General features: G+C 38.6%; 2 protein-coding genes across 2 annotated transcripts; one reads left to right on the forward strand and one right to left on the reverse strand.

Moving 5' to 3' along the window:
* Nucleotides 1-328: 328 nt before the first annotated feature.
* Nucleotides 329-2,654, forward strand: LOC122083972 (ABC transporter C family member 13-like; the record flags this gene model as incomplete). Its single annotated transcript, XM_042651930.1, is given in 2 exon segments — nucleotides 329-496; nucleotides 2,350-2,654. Coding segments are annotated over 2 exon segments (249 nt in total), but the record flags the coding sequence as incomplete, so codon positions are not given.
* Nucleotides 2,655-4,035: 1,381 nt separating this feature from the next.
* LOC122084386 (transmembrane 9 superfamily member 8-like) lies at nucleotides 4,036-9,507 on the reverse strand. The gene is made up of 7 exons (XM_042652605.1): nucleotides 9,245-9,507; nucleotides 6,583-6,747; nucleotides 6,376-6,485; nucleotides 6,166-6,274; nucleotides 5,955-6,067; nucleotides 5,688-5,838; nucleotides 4,036-5,543 (listed from the first exon to the last, which is right to left on the reverse strand). Exons 1-7 carry the CDS (start codon nucleotides 9,356-9,358, stop codon nucleotides 4,386-4,388), a joined length of 1,920 nt encoding a protein of 639 aa, XP_042508539.1. The 5' UTR covers nucleotides 9,359-9,507; the 3' UTR covers nucleotides 4,036-4,385.
* Between the last annotated feature and the right edge of the window lie 6,657 nt (nucleotides 9,508-16,164).

Raw genomic sequence — 16,164 nt, forward strand, 5'->3', positions numbered from 1 at the left:
GCAAAAGTATGTCTCAGCCTGCACATGTGAAAGGGTGATGTGTGTTGATATACATTGTTGTAGCCCTTAACAGCTCGAGCTTTTGGGAAAAGCGGTTGTAACAAAACTGACACCACCTTAATTTTAAAGTAAAGCAGCATATATTATTATGTTCCCGTCATTTGGTGTAGTGAAAGTAACTATGCCACTCATTATATACTTACATGAAACGGATATGCAAAAATATGCTCAAGACCAACTATACCTTGAGCAACATGAAAAGTTAGGCTGACAAAACTGCAGATTTTCCAGTACTGATGCTACAGAATGCCATATTAAAATTTTGCAGGTACTGTGTTTGGATGAGTGCACTGCCAGTGTTGACACTCAAACAGCATCAGTTCTACAGAGTGCCATTTCTAGTGAATGTAAAGGCATGACAGTGATCACAATTGCACACCGCATTTCCACCGTCCTAAACATGGACAACATCCTTGTTCTTGACCAAGGAATCCTGGTAAGCTTAACAAATTTATTTCTTCCTTGTACCAGAGATGCAGACAGTACTAGAAGACATCTACAGTTATATGGATCAAAGGATATGTGTGGTTAGGCTCTAGGTAGACACTCTCTGGGACAGAGCCATCTTCAATTCTCTCTGATGTACAGTAAAACAGAAAGTAATTGGCCCTTTTGGATGAGTATGACCATTCATTTCTTGACATGAAAATCTCTAAAGACTCTTCCCTACTTTCTTTTAATTAATTAACCGATGGTTTGAGGTATCACATGTATGGGTACACTCAAGTCAGCAGACACTATGAGCCTGGCCAACCTGTCCTGTGCTGGGTTTTGGGGCATGACATATAACAGGATGAGTTTGGACTTCAGAGTTTCACTGGAAATGAGGTTATGCAGACCAAGGCAAATGAGTAATGACCACACAGAATTGCATTTTTTTGTTTGCCAACATTAGCCTAAAATGAACACCAATCTATAATGTTGTTTGCATGATCTTACCTTGGCCTGCCTTCGCCCGTGGTTACAGTTGAAAATCAGCTAATCGGTGAATATTTTTGAATTGGGGATCTGAAACTATGGGACTGGAGAACTGTTGCAGACCATTCTTAGGATGCTCCTACTTGGTATTTTATTATTGATTTAGTTTTCGGGGGGGGGGTATTTAGCATATGATGACTTTAGGATTTTAATTTAGCATACTTCAAAAGGCAAAATGAAGGGGACTTGGTGTACATGCATCTCCACTTGTAAATCCTTCATCACATTCTGCATATTTTTTGGTTTGTTTTACTTTATATTACACTAGTGCACTACTCTAATTGAAGGATGTGCTTGGAGAAAACACATTGAGAGCTGCATGTAACACCTATAGCTTTAACTTATCCTATAGAACATTGCTAAATGCCATGCAGCTACTTGAAACATAAATCCTTGGAACATCATAATGCACACCGTGAGAAATCATGTAGACCTTATGCATTTCCTGATTGGAGGGAAAAACTACCTGTTTTTTTAGCTTTTTGGGACTGCCTTCTACTCTAGAATGTTTAGCTCTGGCTTAAAAATAATGAAAAATGTATAAAAAGACACAAATGGCTTTTATCCAGCTGTAACAATTACCTTAGAATCAAAGAGAAAGTATTGGCTATTGGATTTAGAAATTTAAAATTTTGTCAGAACAGTTGCCATTAAAGTCATGTGGCATTAGCACCCGAGAAAAACAAAAGGGTCATCAGTGGCATGCTTGTGCTTCTGTAACAATGTATCTATCCATCTATCTATCTTTCTATATATATATATATATTTGTAGAGCCATTACAGATAGGGGTAGTAAAATTTTGTCTTATCCAAGTTCAATTTGTGGATAAGCCCAAAAGCATATGATACCAGGTGATGACTAGCCTCCCGGTCATACTTATCTTGAGCTTTTGTACCTTCCAACTTTTCTGTGGCTTTTGATGTAATATTTGCATAATAAAGTTGAAGGGAAATTTGTGGAACCTTGATAAAAACGCTAAGCCTCACTAGAATGAAACCTCAGTTATCAACCAATCTAGGGATGGATCATTACAACTGTTTTTTTCTTCTTTTTTTTTTTTTTTTTTTAATCTTACGCCCAGTTTCTCACCATGCAGATATGGTAAATTAGTAGTCGAGAAACTCAGTTACTTTCTTCCTGTTTCCTAGTATGAACCCAACTATAATATTTTGGACATTACAGGACATTCTAATTAAACCCACTTCTTCTTGGTCGAGTACTAAGCATATCAAATTATAACACTTGAAATTTTATGAGATGTTTAGGTTCTGTAATGTTTCCTTACTCTTAATTCTTCTGCACTTGTATAGGTTGAACATGGGAACCCACAAGTCCTACTACAAGAGGAGTCTTCCAGATTTTCATGTTTTGCTAAAGCTTCCACAATGTGAAGAGCTGATCAATTATACTAACAAACTCCATTGCTAGGGTCATGCAACTCACTGCCAGTTTATTTTGACAGATTAGATCTACTTATTTTTTCTAATATATGTGCTTAATTTATATCATGGTTGATTTTAAGTTCATGTGGCTGTAAAATGGTTGACTAGCAGGATTAATGGCCCGACAGTACATGCCATTGCAAATATTATTATTATTCAAACCCTTTTACTAATTGATCTCAAACTGGTAATGTAGGACTTGAAACATCTAATTCTCTCACTTCTGAAACATTTCAACATCTAAATTTCGAAATCAATCCCATTCTTGTCACAGTCATTTATCAAAAGCCTCTGGTCCTCACAATTCGAGTGCTTCCCTATTCTTTGTTGGACTCCTAATTTTGTTTGGCACCGTAAAGGCTTGAAAGTTATATTGCTCCAAGCCTCCAGCATCCAGAATAGCAACTCTGGTCCATCTAGGAAATTTCTAAACATACAAATCTAAACTCTTTCGTGACCTAGAACTACAAGGACATCAGTACATTGTTTAATTCATTTTTTTACCTGATTGTACTTTCTAATTGAATAGAAATACCCATAAATATGATCATGTGTGGGTCCTGCACTAGACGAAAGTGTTTCTCACGCCATGATTGGTATAAGACGGAGATTCCCTCCACAATGTCGGCACGGAAAACTCTTTCCCTAAATTTTATTCTGGTTCCATAGTTTACATCGAAACAGATGGAGCTTCATAAGCATTTGCGGTGGGTGTGGGAAAAGGATACTTATATCACATCTATAATAATTTAGGGTGAAATCAGGCGACCTTGGGCTCATTAATTGACTTCACAGGCTGGCTTTTTTGACCTCCAAGCCTATGCAAGCCCCACCAAGAATTGGCTGCGAGCCACTACTGCCAAACTTACCTGAGCCTTGAATTCCCTATAGTGAAGAAATAGAGTATTTTCAGTTCGTTTCTTAGGCTTTCTTCGTACACCTCGTTTGCATATCGTGGCATATCTTGTACTTCTATGGACCGATGACCCAAAACGACCCGTTTTCCCAGCCAATATAAGGTCTTCACTCCTGAATCAGATAGATTCATGTTAGTAACAGGATCTTTAAAAATTGACTATGTCCCTCTGTTAAAAGGTGTTTAAAAAATGTTTCCGTACGAGTAAATAGCTCTATGAAACGAATGGACTGATCAAGTTCAAAAATGTAAAGATTTGTACAAATTATTATACGATAAACCCAATCTGGTTTTGGGGTTTGGATCTGGCCTTCGCTTTTACTAACCATTCCAAGTAATCAACCTGCTTAAATCCACTGCATCCCTTGACACAATCTCTGTTCTTGTTAACCACCAGAGACAAAAATATTGACATATCCTAATAAAGCTATGAAACTTGTTGCACTACCTCTAACGGGAGCTTGCTTTTATTAGGAGCTTTTCAGTGTCAAACTCTTAATTTTTGCATATAACCAGACACAAAAAATACATATGAATTTTAACCTGAAAGTGGGGGGAGGAAAGCAAGGTAAAGGCTTCCCGGTATTACAATTTTAACCTGATATAAAGCAGAAAACCTAATAGCAGAAGCAGCAGTGGTAGTATATGAATCCTTTCATTTCTAACATATGAATTTGTTGAGAATGCCAGCATGCCTTGACAATCCTCTCACAGGTCTTGCTCAGATACAAGAAACAAAAATTAATCAAACTTGTGTAAAAAGAACGAAAAGGGGGGGTGCAAATGGGAGAATCTAGAGTATAAAGAAATTGAACACTTTCTATTCAAACAGAATTAATAAGAGCCCTTTAATATGCAAAACTGAACCTAAGCACTAACTCCCACTCTTAGGTGGAATAACCTGCCATCCACTTCCAATCCAGCATAAAAACTATTTTCGCTTCCTCCAACAGATTAACCAAACAGCCACCCCATCTGATTACATTACTCAATCAATCTTAACTGATGAGTAGATGAGCCTTGTGAACCAAAAGCAGGCATAGAAACCAATAGTGCCAGTCACCACAAAGAATGCATACGAGCCAATCAGCATGTAACCAAAATACAGCACTCCAGACACCGGTTTCGTTATCTCAAGTTTAGTGAAGAAATAGAAGGTTGCATAGAGGAAGAGGTAGAGTGCTGAGGACCCTGAGGTCAGGTACGATCTCCACCACCACAAGTAATCCTCGCTGCACAGCTGGAAGTAACATAGAACAATTGTGATCTCGGCACATGTGATGACAAGGATCACAAAGACTATGAAGAGGAAGCCAAAGATATAGTAGAATTGGTGTAACCAGATGGATGTCAGAATGAAGAAAAGCTCAATGAAGACAGCTCCAAATGGAAGTATGCCTCCAATCAAGATTGAGAAGACTGGGTTCATGTACCAGGCCTGCTCAGGAATCTGCCTTGGAATCTTGTTTGTCTTGACGGGGTCCTCAATTGCAGGCTTCCTGAACCCAATGTAGCCACCCACAAATACAAGAGGGACTGAGATTCCAAACCAAAGGAAGACAAGAGCAAACATGGTTCCAAAAGGAAGTGCTCCTGACGACTTCTGCCCCCAAATAAGAGCATTCAAAATGAAGAAAATAACAAAAACAACTCCAGGAAACATGAATGCAGTTCTGAGAGAGATTTTCTTCCATTCTGTTCCCTTAAACATCTTGTATAGACGGGCTGAGAAGTAACCAGCAAACAAGCCCATGAAGGCCCAGAGCAGGAGCATGGCTGTCATCAACCCACCCCGGTTTGAAGGGGAGAGGAATCCAAGAAGAGCAAAGATCATGGTGACTAGAATCATCCCAAAGAACTGGAAACCTGTTCCTACATAGACACAGAGTAGATCAGAGTTTGATGGGGGCCGGAAGACATCTCCATGGACCAGCTTCCATCCTGTCTCTTCTTGGGCTTCTTCTTGGGTCTCCAGTTGGTTGTAGTTGGAGATGTCACGGTACAGTGTCCTCAGCATGATCATAGCAACCATGCCCGAGAGGAAGAGAACAATCATCAAAGAATTGACAATTGAGAACCAGTGAATTTGGTCGTCGGTCATAAGGAGATAGGTATCCCATCGAGATGCCCACTTCACATCACTCGCCTAAAAAAACAAATCACAGAAACAATTCATATCAGGAATGGATATTGCTCCCACCACTCCAGAAAAGGAGGGAAAACTGGAAAAGAGAACAAGAAAGACAAGAAATGATTAATACTAATGAAAGTCAGTGCACATGAGGCTAACCTCAAACTCAACATCGTACGTGAATATAATTTCCTTTTTATTTTCAACCTCTTGAGGAGAATCGGAATTGGTAACCGTTCTTCTTGCATGCGGGTCACAGGTTGTTAACCGATTCTTCTCATTCCATTCACCTTCATATTCATGTTTAACACTGGAGAATCAAGAGAATAAGATATTATATCCTAAGCATATGCTACAACTAGCAAGAAGATTCAGTACATTGACATCCAGCATGACTGCATGACAAGGGTTCCCATATAAACTGACCTGAATGGTTTGACCTCAAATCCCACAATCCTTGCAGAGTCGGTCTGTAAATCTTTGTGATACTTCACAGTAAATTGTAAATGGTTGTGGATAAAATGCTTTTCACCCTTGACCTTCAAACAAAGAAAAGTAAAATAGAAAAATTGAGTTGCACATATCACAAAGCCTGATGATAAAATGGTGGTGTGTAACATTCCAATCAAGATAGTACCCCAGTATATGCCCCTTTCAGTCCAACATGAAAGCCATGTTGATACACCGTAGGAGATTCCTGATCTTGCCTTCGCATTGGAACAACCAGAGGAAGATTATCCAAAATCCTGAAACATGCAACATAGTTTCCCCAAACAGTTAAGGCTTGTAATAATAAAGCCAAAAAGGTATCATGTAGTATTCATGACTTCCAACAACAGTGCCTTACATGTAGACCCGATATTCATCATCTATCTTTTCCTTAAAGGCCTTTGTAGATTGTTCATCAAGTAGTACCCGGCAGACCACATTACACATCTGCGGTTCCCTCATTTTAAACTGCAAAAGAACCACTTTAATTAGAATGAGTAACCATGCAACTATCAGATCAGGAAAATTAGCAAAGCAAATGAATTATTAAAGATATTTAACTAACCACATAAGGAGAGTTCTCAATACGATCACCACGAAGAACTTCTCCAAGATTCTCTGCATTGTCAATTATTTTGCCTGGACGGCAATAGGGCAGAGAATAATAGGAGTAAGGAAGCTGAGTCTTTGTAGAGGACAGTTTGTTAACTTTCACCTGCAGTGGATCCCCCTGCACCCAGAAGAAATAAATTTAACATAAATCAGAAGCCCTATTAGATATGCATAATGCATGTATCAGACTACAAAATTTTAGCACATGTAGTATGGCCTGTTGACCACATGGTGTTCAGAATTTCAGTCCCTCCTTTCTCTCTTTAATACATTTGAATTGAGTAATTAATTCAAAAATAAATAAATTTAGGACTATGGTTCTCTATAAGAATAAAAGAAGGCCAACCAACAAATGCAAGAAAAGAATTCATTGAGCTTCCCAATCCGACCGCGATAATCCTCCTAAGAACAGATCACATCTGCATTTCTCACCTCGAAATGCCTATCAGAACAAAAAATTCATGGCGGTTGCAATTCCTTTTCCCCGAAATCTATCACGTATAATACAAAGTTCTAGACACATCCAAACAGTCCCACTTGCGGATGCCACCACCATATTTATAGCTAACTACTATCCACAAGCAGAAACGTCCTCACTGAAGTGCCAGCCTTCATTCTATCTAATCTCCCCTTCAATTTCTTTGTTTTAATCACCCTTGCCTCGTCTAGGAGTCTGCCATCTGAAAGCCAAGGCTAAGGTAATGAGCCCAGCTCCAGTTTAAAGTGTAGAGCGAACGAAAGAGTGTTTTTACCAATGGCAGTACAGGGGAAGTCAACATGACAAGTCATTTGGCAGCACAAACAGATACTTCACCCCAACTTCTGGCACTCAGCCAAGTGATTAATGATGGACTTACTGTAAAGCCTATGCTGGACCAATGAAACTTGAATTTAATGATGATTTGGAGTCAAAAATATCGATTATATCATCCGTGGTTTCCAGAAAGGACAGCACACAAGCCATTAGCACTATTATTGGTCATTGCAGTAACAACGATTTGGTTTTGAATAATGAGGTCGAGAAACCTATAAGGATGGGCATAGTGAAATAATCAAATCTATATTGTTATTAAAGATCTCTAGACAATGCGCTCATCTCAATTGTAGCGAACTGCTTAAGGAATTTTTCTGGAATTTAGATGAGCGTGTGGTTTTCAGGGGATAGTTCCTGCTTCCTACTTTCTGTTGTTTAGTGATTCAAAATATTAAAGCATTTATAGAGGAACCAAATCACTTAGTTCTTCATGTTTACATGCGAGTACAAGGTATCTATGACCAAGGTCACTTTCACATGAATTTTCAAAGTAAATTGTTACGTATAGACTTTTTGACCTCACATAGGTCATTTGATAATAGTGTTTAACATTGACAGTGAAAATGATGATGTTTAATGAACACTCGACGTAAAGAAATAGTATTTTTTGTGGTCACTAAGATGTAAAGATAACCAAAATGCAAACAGAAGATAAAGAATTGGACAACCAATAACCCAATGCAGTGATGGAGAAGGAAGTGACACTAAGAACCACAAAAAGTCCGACTTGGATAACCAGGCATTCCCATGCAATAAAAAGGACCAAAACCTGAAGGGTTCAACATTGTGTTCCTAATTCCCATGAGAAATGACATCGCATGAGCTCATAGTTTAACAGGAATATAGACCGTTGAAAGCATGCCCACATTTTTCAGACTTATTGCCCTTGTCTGCACAGCTAATCACTTAAAATGAAGATCACGGGAAACACCACCACCCGCTGCCCCCAAAAATTTATGTGTGATACGTTCCCAAAGCATTTACATTTTTTGGAATTTCTATTACATCAAAGTATCCGAAAATATACAATAGCAGTCACTTTTTTTTATATAAGAATTTTTTTTTATTAGGAGGGCAAGAGAAATCTTCTTCACCATTTCTTACTCACTCTGCGATCAGGACAGAATCTCAAAACACTAAAAGACGTGAGAGAATAACAGTTCATCAAAGGATAAATTGGTCCTGCATTCTTAACCATGGGAGCGTTCAAGCTTGGGAACCCCAACCCAAAAAAAAAAAAAAAAGATTAACAGTAAAAACAGACAATGTGCAGATCTAACCCTTCACATGAAGTACACCAAAGAAGAAGCATCAACTTTCCATTAACCACCAATTTATCCACAATTAGCTGGAAAAACAACAGAGTATAAATTCCTTCCAGCTCCACACACCATGCATGTCTAGAATCAAAAGAGTAATCCTTTCTAAAGCTAATAAATAACAATAAATTATCCTCAACACCACGACTCCTCCAACCTTCCACTCCAGAAAATACCAGCAACACACAGTTCTCTCATGTATCCAAGCGAACTTAACCATCCTTGAAACGAAACCCATGTAGCAACGAAAAAACAATTATTTTCGTTAAACTCGACTAATAAACCTAATATTCCCCGTGACTTAAACAGGGACTGACAGTATAACATAGATCTGATGGGGGAGATGCAGATCCAGCAAATCAATCACCGCATCAGGTTTCAGAAATCTCACCGTTCGGTTAGCCCCAACAGTGAAGAGAGAACAACAAATAAAAAAATAAAAAATAAAAAGCAAAAAAAAATATTTAAAACAAGAAACTGACCTTCTCGAAATCCTCCGGAGCGACACCGGGAAGATAGAAGCAATCTCCGCAGATGAAGAGCAGAAGCAGCGTAGAGATCCAGAGACTGAATCCTAAGAACCGACGAATCTCCATGGCATCACAGATGGAAAGAGAGAGACTAGCCTCGAATATGAAGTGGAGATCTGGATCCACACCGCTCTGTTCTCTCTCTCTGCTCTTTCTTCAATCTTCGTTCTTCGTTTTAAATGTATAACACGCGAACAACGAGACAGGATCCTGCACCGAATGGGGCCATGGGGGTGGTTAAAAAATAGAAGAAAATGCTAATTTTCTTGGTTTATACACTTAACGGAACTTTTTTTTCTATGTTTTTCTCTTCCTTTAGGTATGATACATTTAACGGAATTACAAGCTTAACTTAACGGGACTCAGACTGGGAATCTAAATTACCATTTTGCCCATCAATCTACAAATTTATTTTTTTTATTTCTCGTAGAAAAAAATAAATAAATAAGAGAATATCGTCATTACCCTTTTAGAGAGAGACCTACGGAAGAGAGAACAGCCTCTGAAAAAAAAAGGCATAATAATTTATGCATCACAAAGGAAAATGGGAAAGAAACTCAATCTACATTCTGAGTTATATATGGTGCATATGACAAAAATTTGCTTAATTTTTTTTACCAAATGGATAGTTTTAATTGATTTAGTTATACTGTTATTCTATAAGAATCATTTAAGGGATTTATTCCGCATTATTTTTAATCAATGGCATGATAGAGACTTCTCATCTTATTTCTATGCAAAATTCTTATATTCCTCTAGTTAGGGGGTGTCAATTATAGGCCTGCACCGGTAGGCCTGATCGAGCTTAACATATTTATGGCCCTACCTATACCAGCCCAATTAATAAACGTGTATAAACAAGTAGAACACGATGTAGCCACCTAACCCGATGGGCACCGGATCGGCTCGACACATTTATAAGTCCGATTTGAACTGATTCCTTCAAGCCCGACCTAGCCCGACCCTTTAATACTACTTGTAATTTTTTTTTTAATACTATTTGCATTTAGTGCTATGGCTATGTGATATCTACAGTTGAGATGGTGGTGATTAGGGGTGCCAATCAGTTGGGTCGGGCCGGTCTCGATCGGGCCTAATTGGTCTTGACCACTTGAAAGCCTTGCACCGTGAATGCCCGTTTAAGTAAATGGGCCTAGCTTTGGGGGACATGGTACAGTTTATAATCAGTCAGTCGGTGTCGAACTTTAATCGGGCTTCCTTAAACTGGCCTTAACCGGACTACGGACGTATTTAAGTCTAAACGAGCTCTAAACGGGCTTTAAACGTGCCTATCCTAAAATTTTATTCTTAAGTGGGTTGAGATTATGGTTGTTCTTTTTTTTTTTTAAATGAAGAGATTATGATCATTACGACTTACAAAATCAAACTTAATTAAATCAAATCCTACTACAACGCAAAAGGTAAGAAAGCATAATTAGTTTCTTACTAGTAGTGGCAAAATATGAATTTTATGTAGTATTAAAGGGGGTCAGGCTGGGTCGAACTACAATGAGTTGGTTCAAGTCGAGCATATAAACGTGTCGGTTTGGCCAGACGTATGATGCGCTGGCTACCTATATAGTGAACACCCAATTAATAAACGTGTCAGGCTACATGTAGGGCCGGTCTAGGTCGAGCCATAAACATGTCGGGCTCGGTCGGGCCTACCAGTGCGGGCTTAGAATTGACACCCCTAGTGGTGATTGTTATCTAAACATTCATCTTTTTTATACAGTTTAATTAATTTGAGTTTCATATATTAAATATCGAGTATCTTAATAACTTAGTTGTTTTATTCATCTTTGGCTTAATCCATTTTAACTATGGGATTTCTCTTTGTTATATCTTTGTTTTATTTTATTGGTATTCATCTTCAAACACATTTGAGAGATCAAATTTAAAGATGACCCATTTAAAGCATGTTTAAAGTTAAATAGGTCTATAACCCGATAAAGACCTGTTTATGACAGCCCGATTAAAGCCCAAGATCTACGGCCCATTACTAACAGTACCATGCCCACGTTAACTAAGCTCGTTTAGCTAAACGGGCATTCACGATGCATCCTTTGAAATTGGCCAAGCCCGAGTAGGCCCAACCAAGACCAGTCTATCCTGACCGTTTGACACCCCTACCTCTAGTTTTGTAACCCTTCATGTGGTACTATATCACCTTCTCAAACATGTACTTTCAATCAAAAGATTAAAAAATAAATAAAAAATAATTATTGACAACACATAAACCAATCCACATCATGATTAACATGCATTGATAACTTTCTACTTCTAACCATGTCAATACACTTGGGGCCCGTTTGATAACGTTTATATCGTTTATGTTTTTTCTGTTTCAAGAAACGGCAGAAACAGAAACGGAATTAAAGGTGTTTGATAAGTCATGTTTCTAGAAGTCAATAGTAACCAACGGAAGAATGACCACTTTTAGGTTTAGAAGTCATAATGATATCCATATATGACATGATACTAGATGTTTGAATAAGAACATCAAAAAACTCCCACGGCCATCCCTTATGATCCTTCTCATTAAGCCATAAGTACAATTCCTTGCCATCTACCCACACCTTTACACATTAAACTGGAGGTACTTAGTGTGTAATCCAAGGGGTTCAACTACCCAAATATGTTTATTTAGGGATAGAACAAGAGAAGAAGAAATGCATGTTGTTTTATGGTTGTCCTTGTTGGCAACTCGGCCACGTGGCGGTCATGACGTGGCCAGTTTGGGTGACGTGTATGAAAATGATGACATGGCAGTGTCCAGTATCACTGATGAGATGACAGAGCAGCTTGGTATGCATGGAGTGTTTTAATACATCATTAATAGGTGGTGCGGGTTTCTAGGTCAAAACTGGTAAAATTGGCCTATTTACGATCGAGGGCATTTTCGACTGTGAAAATGACATTTTTGGAAGATCGGTTCTTCATAAAAAAGATAGATTGTAATTTACCTAGTCCAGTGCATTTGATTTCATCACATTCCGATACCGTATGAAGAAGTTACGGTATTTGTGGCAGTCGAGGGCAGTTTCGGCATTGAAGATGAATTTTTAAAGGAAGTGTTCTACATGTAACAATACGACAAAAATACAATCTTTCCAACGGTTTTGATTTCATCGCATTCCGATTCCGTATGAGAAAGATACGTTATTGGAAAGGTGTAGGGGCATTTTGGTCTTTTTACATGGATGATTCAGATGATTAAGTCTTCTGAAAATTCGTAGAGCATCCAGTTACGATTCCAACGCATTTCGTTTCATCTCGATCGGATATCGTATGAAAAAGTTATAAGTGTTTCCGTAAAGTCGGTTCGAAAATCCAAACCGAAAATCCATCAGTTGCTCTCGGTGTTGGGTGGATTTTTCGGAATTTATTTTTGAAATTTGAAGGGCTTTTGTGTAATTTAAAGATTTTGAAGGTCTGAGTTGCAAGGGGTCTTTAAGCACTGAAACATATGGAGGCAGGGGCTTGATTGTAATAAAGATGAGTAAAGGGAAGTGAAATGGATGGTCAAGATTCGACCACGTAGGCTTGATGCCCATCCAAAGGCTGCTGAGATTTTGGTATGATAAGGACGAGATAGATGCTTGCGCGTAGGATTTTATTGGTTAGGTGCATAATTCTTGATGCACTGGCACTACACCTTATCAAAGTATGTTAGTGTGTTTCGCGCGTGTATAGACGATATAAAGAAGATTCCAATCTTAATGATCTCATGAAATCATATTAAAGCCAACATGGAGGATTCAGATCCAACGGTCAATAAGCCTTTTCACTTTTGTGAGTGGGAGATAAGCTCGTTTAAAATTCGGAAAAGCAACCAATCATAGATCGACAACACTTCTGACGATGTCAGCGCCTACGTCATGATGATGTCATCGAGATTCAAATCTAACAGTTTGGATCTATTGTCCGTTGGTTTAATTGGATGGCTTGGATTACAAGATCTTTTATATGAGATCTACGGTCAGATTTCGCCCCTGTTGCGTGCGCCGCCGGTGTAGCCTACGCCACCCCTACGAAGATTCCATTTCAGGCTATCTCATTGCTCCAACTTCAAATGGTCATATCTCCCTCATTTTAACTCAGATTTGGGTGAACCAAGTTGCAACTTCTTCTTTTTTTCAAGCCCTACACCATGGAAGCAAGAAAAAGGGGTTTTGAGTGAAAGAAGGCTACGGTTTTGGTAGGATAAGCTTCCCCCTCTTTGTTGGTCCTTGAATGAACATGCATTATTGATGATAAATGTTCTTAGGCCATTAAAGGAGGTAAAAGAGGTGGTTGAAATGTGTAATGGTACATTAACTCAAAGCCAAGGAAGAAGAGAAGAAAGCAAGGATGTGTTTGCTTTGAAGAGCAAGAAGCCAAGGAGAGAGAAGGTGTGAGCACCAAACTTGTCAGTACAAGTTTCCAGTCATCCCAGGCAATCGGTTGTGAGATTCTCTAACCTTGGATTTTACATTACATGTATGAATTTTTGTTAGGGTTAGTTGTGGATGAATGTATACATGTTAGGTTAGTTGTGGATGAACTGTAAGCATGCTAGCTAGTTGTGGATGCATATGCTAGGTAGAGCTCGACTGTAGGGCATTGATATAAGCCCAATTTAAGTGTATTATTTATTACATGCTTAGTGGGTGCTAAGCACCGGGAGTGGGTGCTCCCGTGTAGTGGGTGCTACACATTGTATTGGTACTACGAGTGCCATCTCAACTTCGGCTTGAGAAAATTGGGTGTGGGTGCTCCCGACTGTGGGTGCAGTCAAAAGTAGTGTATTGAGTAGGTACGAAGCCTTTACAGGCACTACTCCGGGGATGTAGGCAAATTGCCGAACCTCGTAAAAACCCTGTGTTGTGGGTGCTTGTTGTTTGCATTTTATATTGAAGTGCGTGGAATGTGGAATGGGTGTGCATACTTGGAAGTGCCTATGAGAGGCTGAGTGTGCATACGACTGTGTGCAAACAGGGATAGGTATATCAGGTTTTTTTTTGCCATACATCAGACAGGTTTTTAGGAATCGGAATTAGACTCACTGATTCACCCTCCCTCTTAGTGACTGCCGGGTTACAACAATGCCAAGAGGTCCCAATGGCACAAACGCAACTTCCTCACAAAACTCCATATTTTTCTCTTGTAACCAAAATGAAGATTCCCCTACTCACAATGCACGAAAGATCAACAACCAAGCAAGTAGATAGAAAGCCATCACTGGATGCAAGACAAATCCATTAGGGGTAGCACAAATAGCAAACGCAATAACTGGTGGGAGCAAGAAGTGAATGAGAGCTTGGTTCCACCACTTATTATTAAGTTTGTTTTGAACACTTGAGCTGTTTTGAAGATTGACTCACTCCAACATATTTTGGTGGCAATCCGAATGAGAAGTTTTTTAAGATCTGTGATGGAAGCATAGGGGTTGGGCCGATAGGTCCAAGCCTGGAGCCCATCACTAATCTTGTATGGGGATACGGGGCGTAGGCCCTGAGGTATGATTCGATTGGAACAACCGTGACCTGATAGATCGACCTGCGACTTTGAATATATAATGTGTTGTTGTCTTGTTGAGAAAGTCATTGTATTTTATGGGGTTTTTCGAGCTAGGGTTTCAGCTGCTTGGATGTAATCTCTCTTCTACATAGTGAAACTTCTTCTTCTTCGCCCAAAGACGTAGTACACCACCCTAGTGTGTGAACCTCGTTAAATCTCTGTGTTGTTCGCATCTATTTTGGTTTATCTTCGTATTTCTTGGTGTTTGCTCTAACACCTATTACTCATTAAACCAATAACCTTGTTCACGATAAATATTACAATATACAGAAGGAATACGAAAAATTGTAGAAAGATAACCCATGGTTCTATCCTAGTAGCGAAGTGTAAGATCTCATTGAGATCTCAGTGTTTTCTCTACTTTGAGAAATCTCGAGACAAAATGACATCCAAAATGCAAATAAAACAATATCTTGATCGAGATTTCGGTATCTCGGTGAAATCTTAGTTATCTTGACTATTTTCAATTCAGTCTCAGTTATCTCAACTAATTTTTCCTGTTTGTCAAGAAAAAAACTACATCTCCTATTTCTTTTTTTCTTTGGCCAAATCTTATCCAAAGATACTTTGAACAAGAGGATTTGTTGCTCGACCACAACAAAACTTTACTTAGTTCTTGTGACTCTATTGGTTATGATCCGAACAGGCACTCATTTCAATACTAGCAATCTAGGATGGGCAAAAGGTGAGTCATTTACTTGTATTGTACTATTGTACTATTATTTACTCTAATATGTGTGCTTCAAGTGTATATGATGCCTAATTTATTAAATGGATTATAGTTTGATGTATTTTAATTCATAATGCTATTTAATTTATTTTACTTGAATTATATATGTTATAGTAGTACTAAAGACTATGTGGGATAGCGTAGGTAGAGATTGTATACAACGTACCATTTTGGATTTGATTTTTTTTTTTTTAAATCTAATGTTTTATCCATTATGTTCATAAGCCCTTAAATAGGTTGGATGACATGTTACGAAACCTAACTTGGCCATATGGCCACCGATACCCAACCCCAAAACTTGTTGGCAAAAAATACAAGGTTTATCGAGATCCCAAGATATATCAATTTCGGGCCTGACTGAAACCATGCCCAAAACCAAAGCCTCAAACCATTCGTGATAGAGAAGGATGAGATACATAACATAACCCTATATACTAATTTCTTAAGTATTGGAAGCACTCTACAAAGGCTATTCCAAGTATGAGATCCTTTTTTATTCATAACTTTCAATCTAAGGACTTAGAGAGAAAATATTTTGCCTTTGGACTCGTACCCATAAAGCATTAGGATTATTTACCAG

Source organism: Macadamia integrifolia, chromosome 7, assembly GCF_013358625.1.
Source record: "Macadamia integrifolia cultivar HAES 741 chromosome 7, SCU_Mint_v3, whole genome shotgun sequence".
Taxonomy (NCBI): domain Eukaryota; kingdom Viridiplantae; phylum Streptophyta; class Magnoliopsida; order Proteales; family Proteaceae; genus Macadamia; species Macadamia integrifolia.

What these genes read in the sequence shown, in the direction of transcription:
- LOC122084386 (XM_042652605.1), bottom strand. Translation starts at nt 9,358, where the DNA reads ATGGAGATTCGTCGGTTCTTAGGATTCAGTCTCTGGATCTCTACGCTG. An exon ending in TGAAAGGGGCATATACTGGG is followed by an intron (nt 6,068 to 6,165) that starts GTACTATCTTGA and finishes CTTTGTTTGAAG; the next exon opens with GTCAAGGGTGAAAAGCATTT. An exon ending in CGTACGATGTTGAGTTTGAG is followed by an intron (nt 5,544 to 5,687) that starts GTTAGCCTCATG and finishes TTGTTTTTTTAG; the next exon opens with GCGAGTGATGTGAAGTGGGC.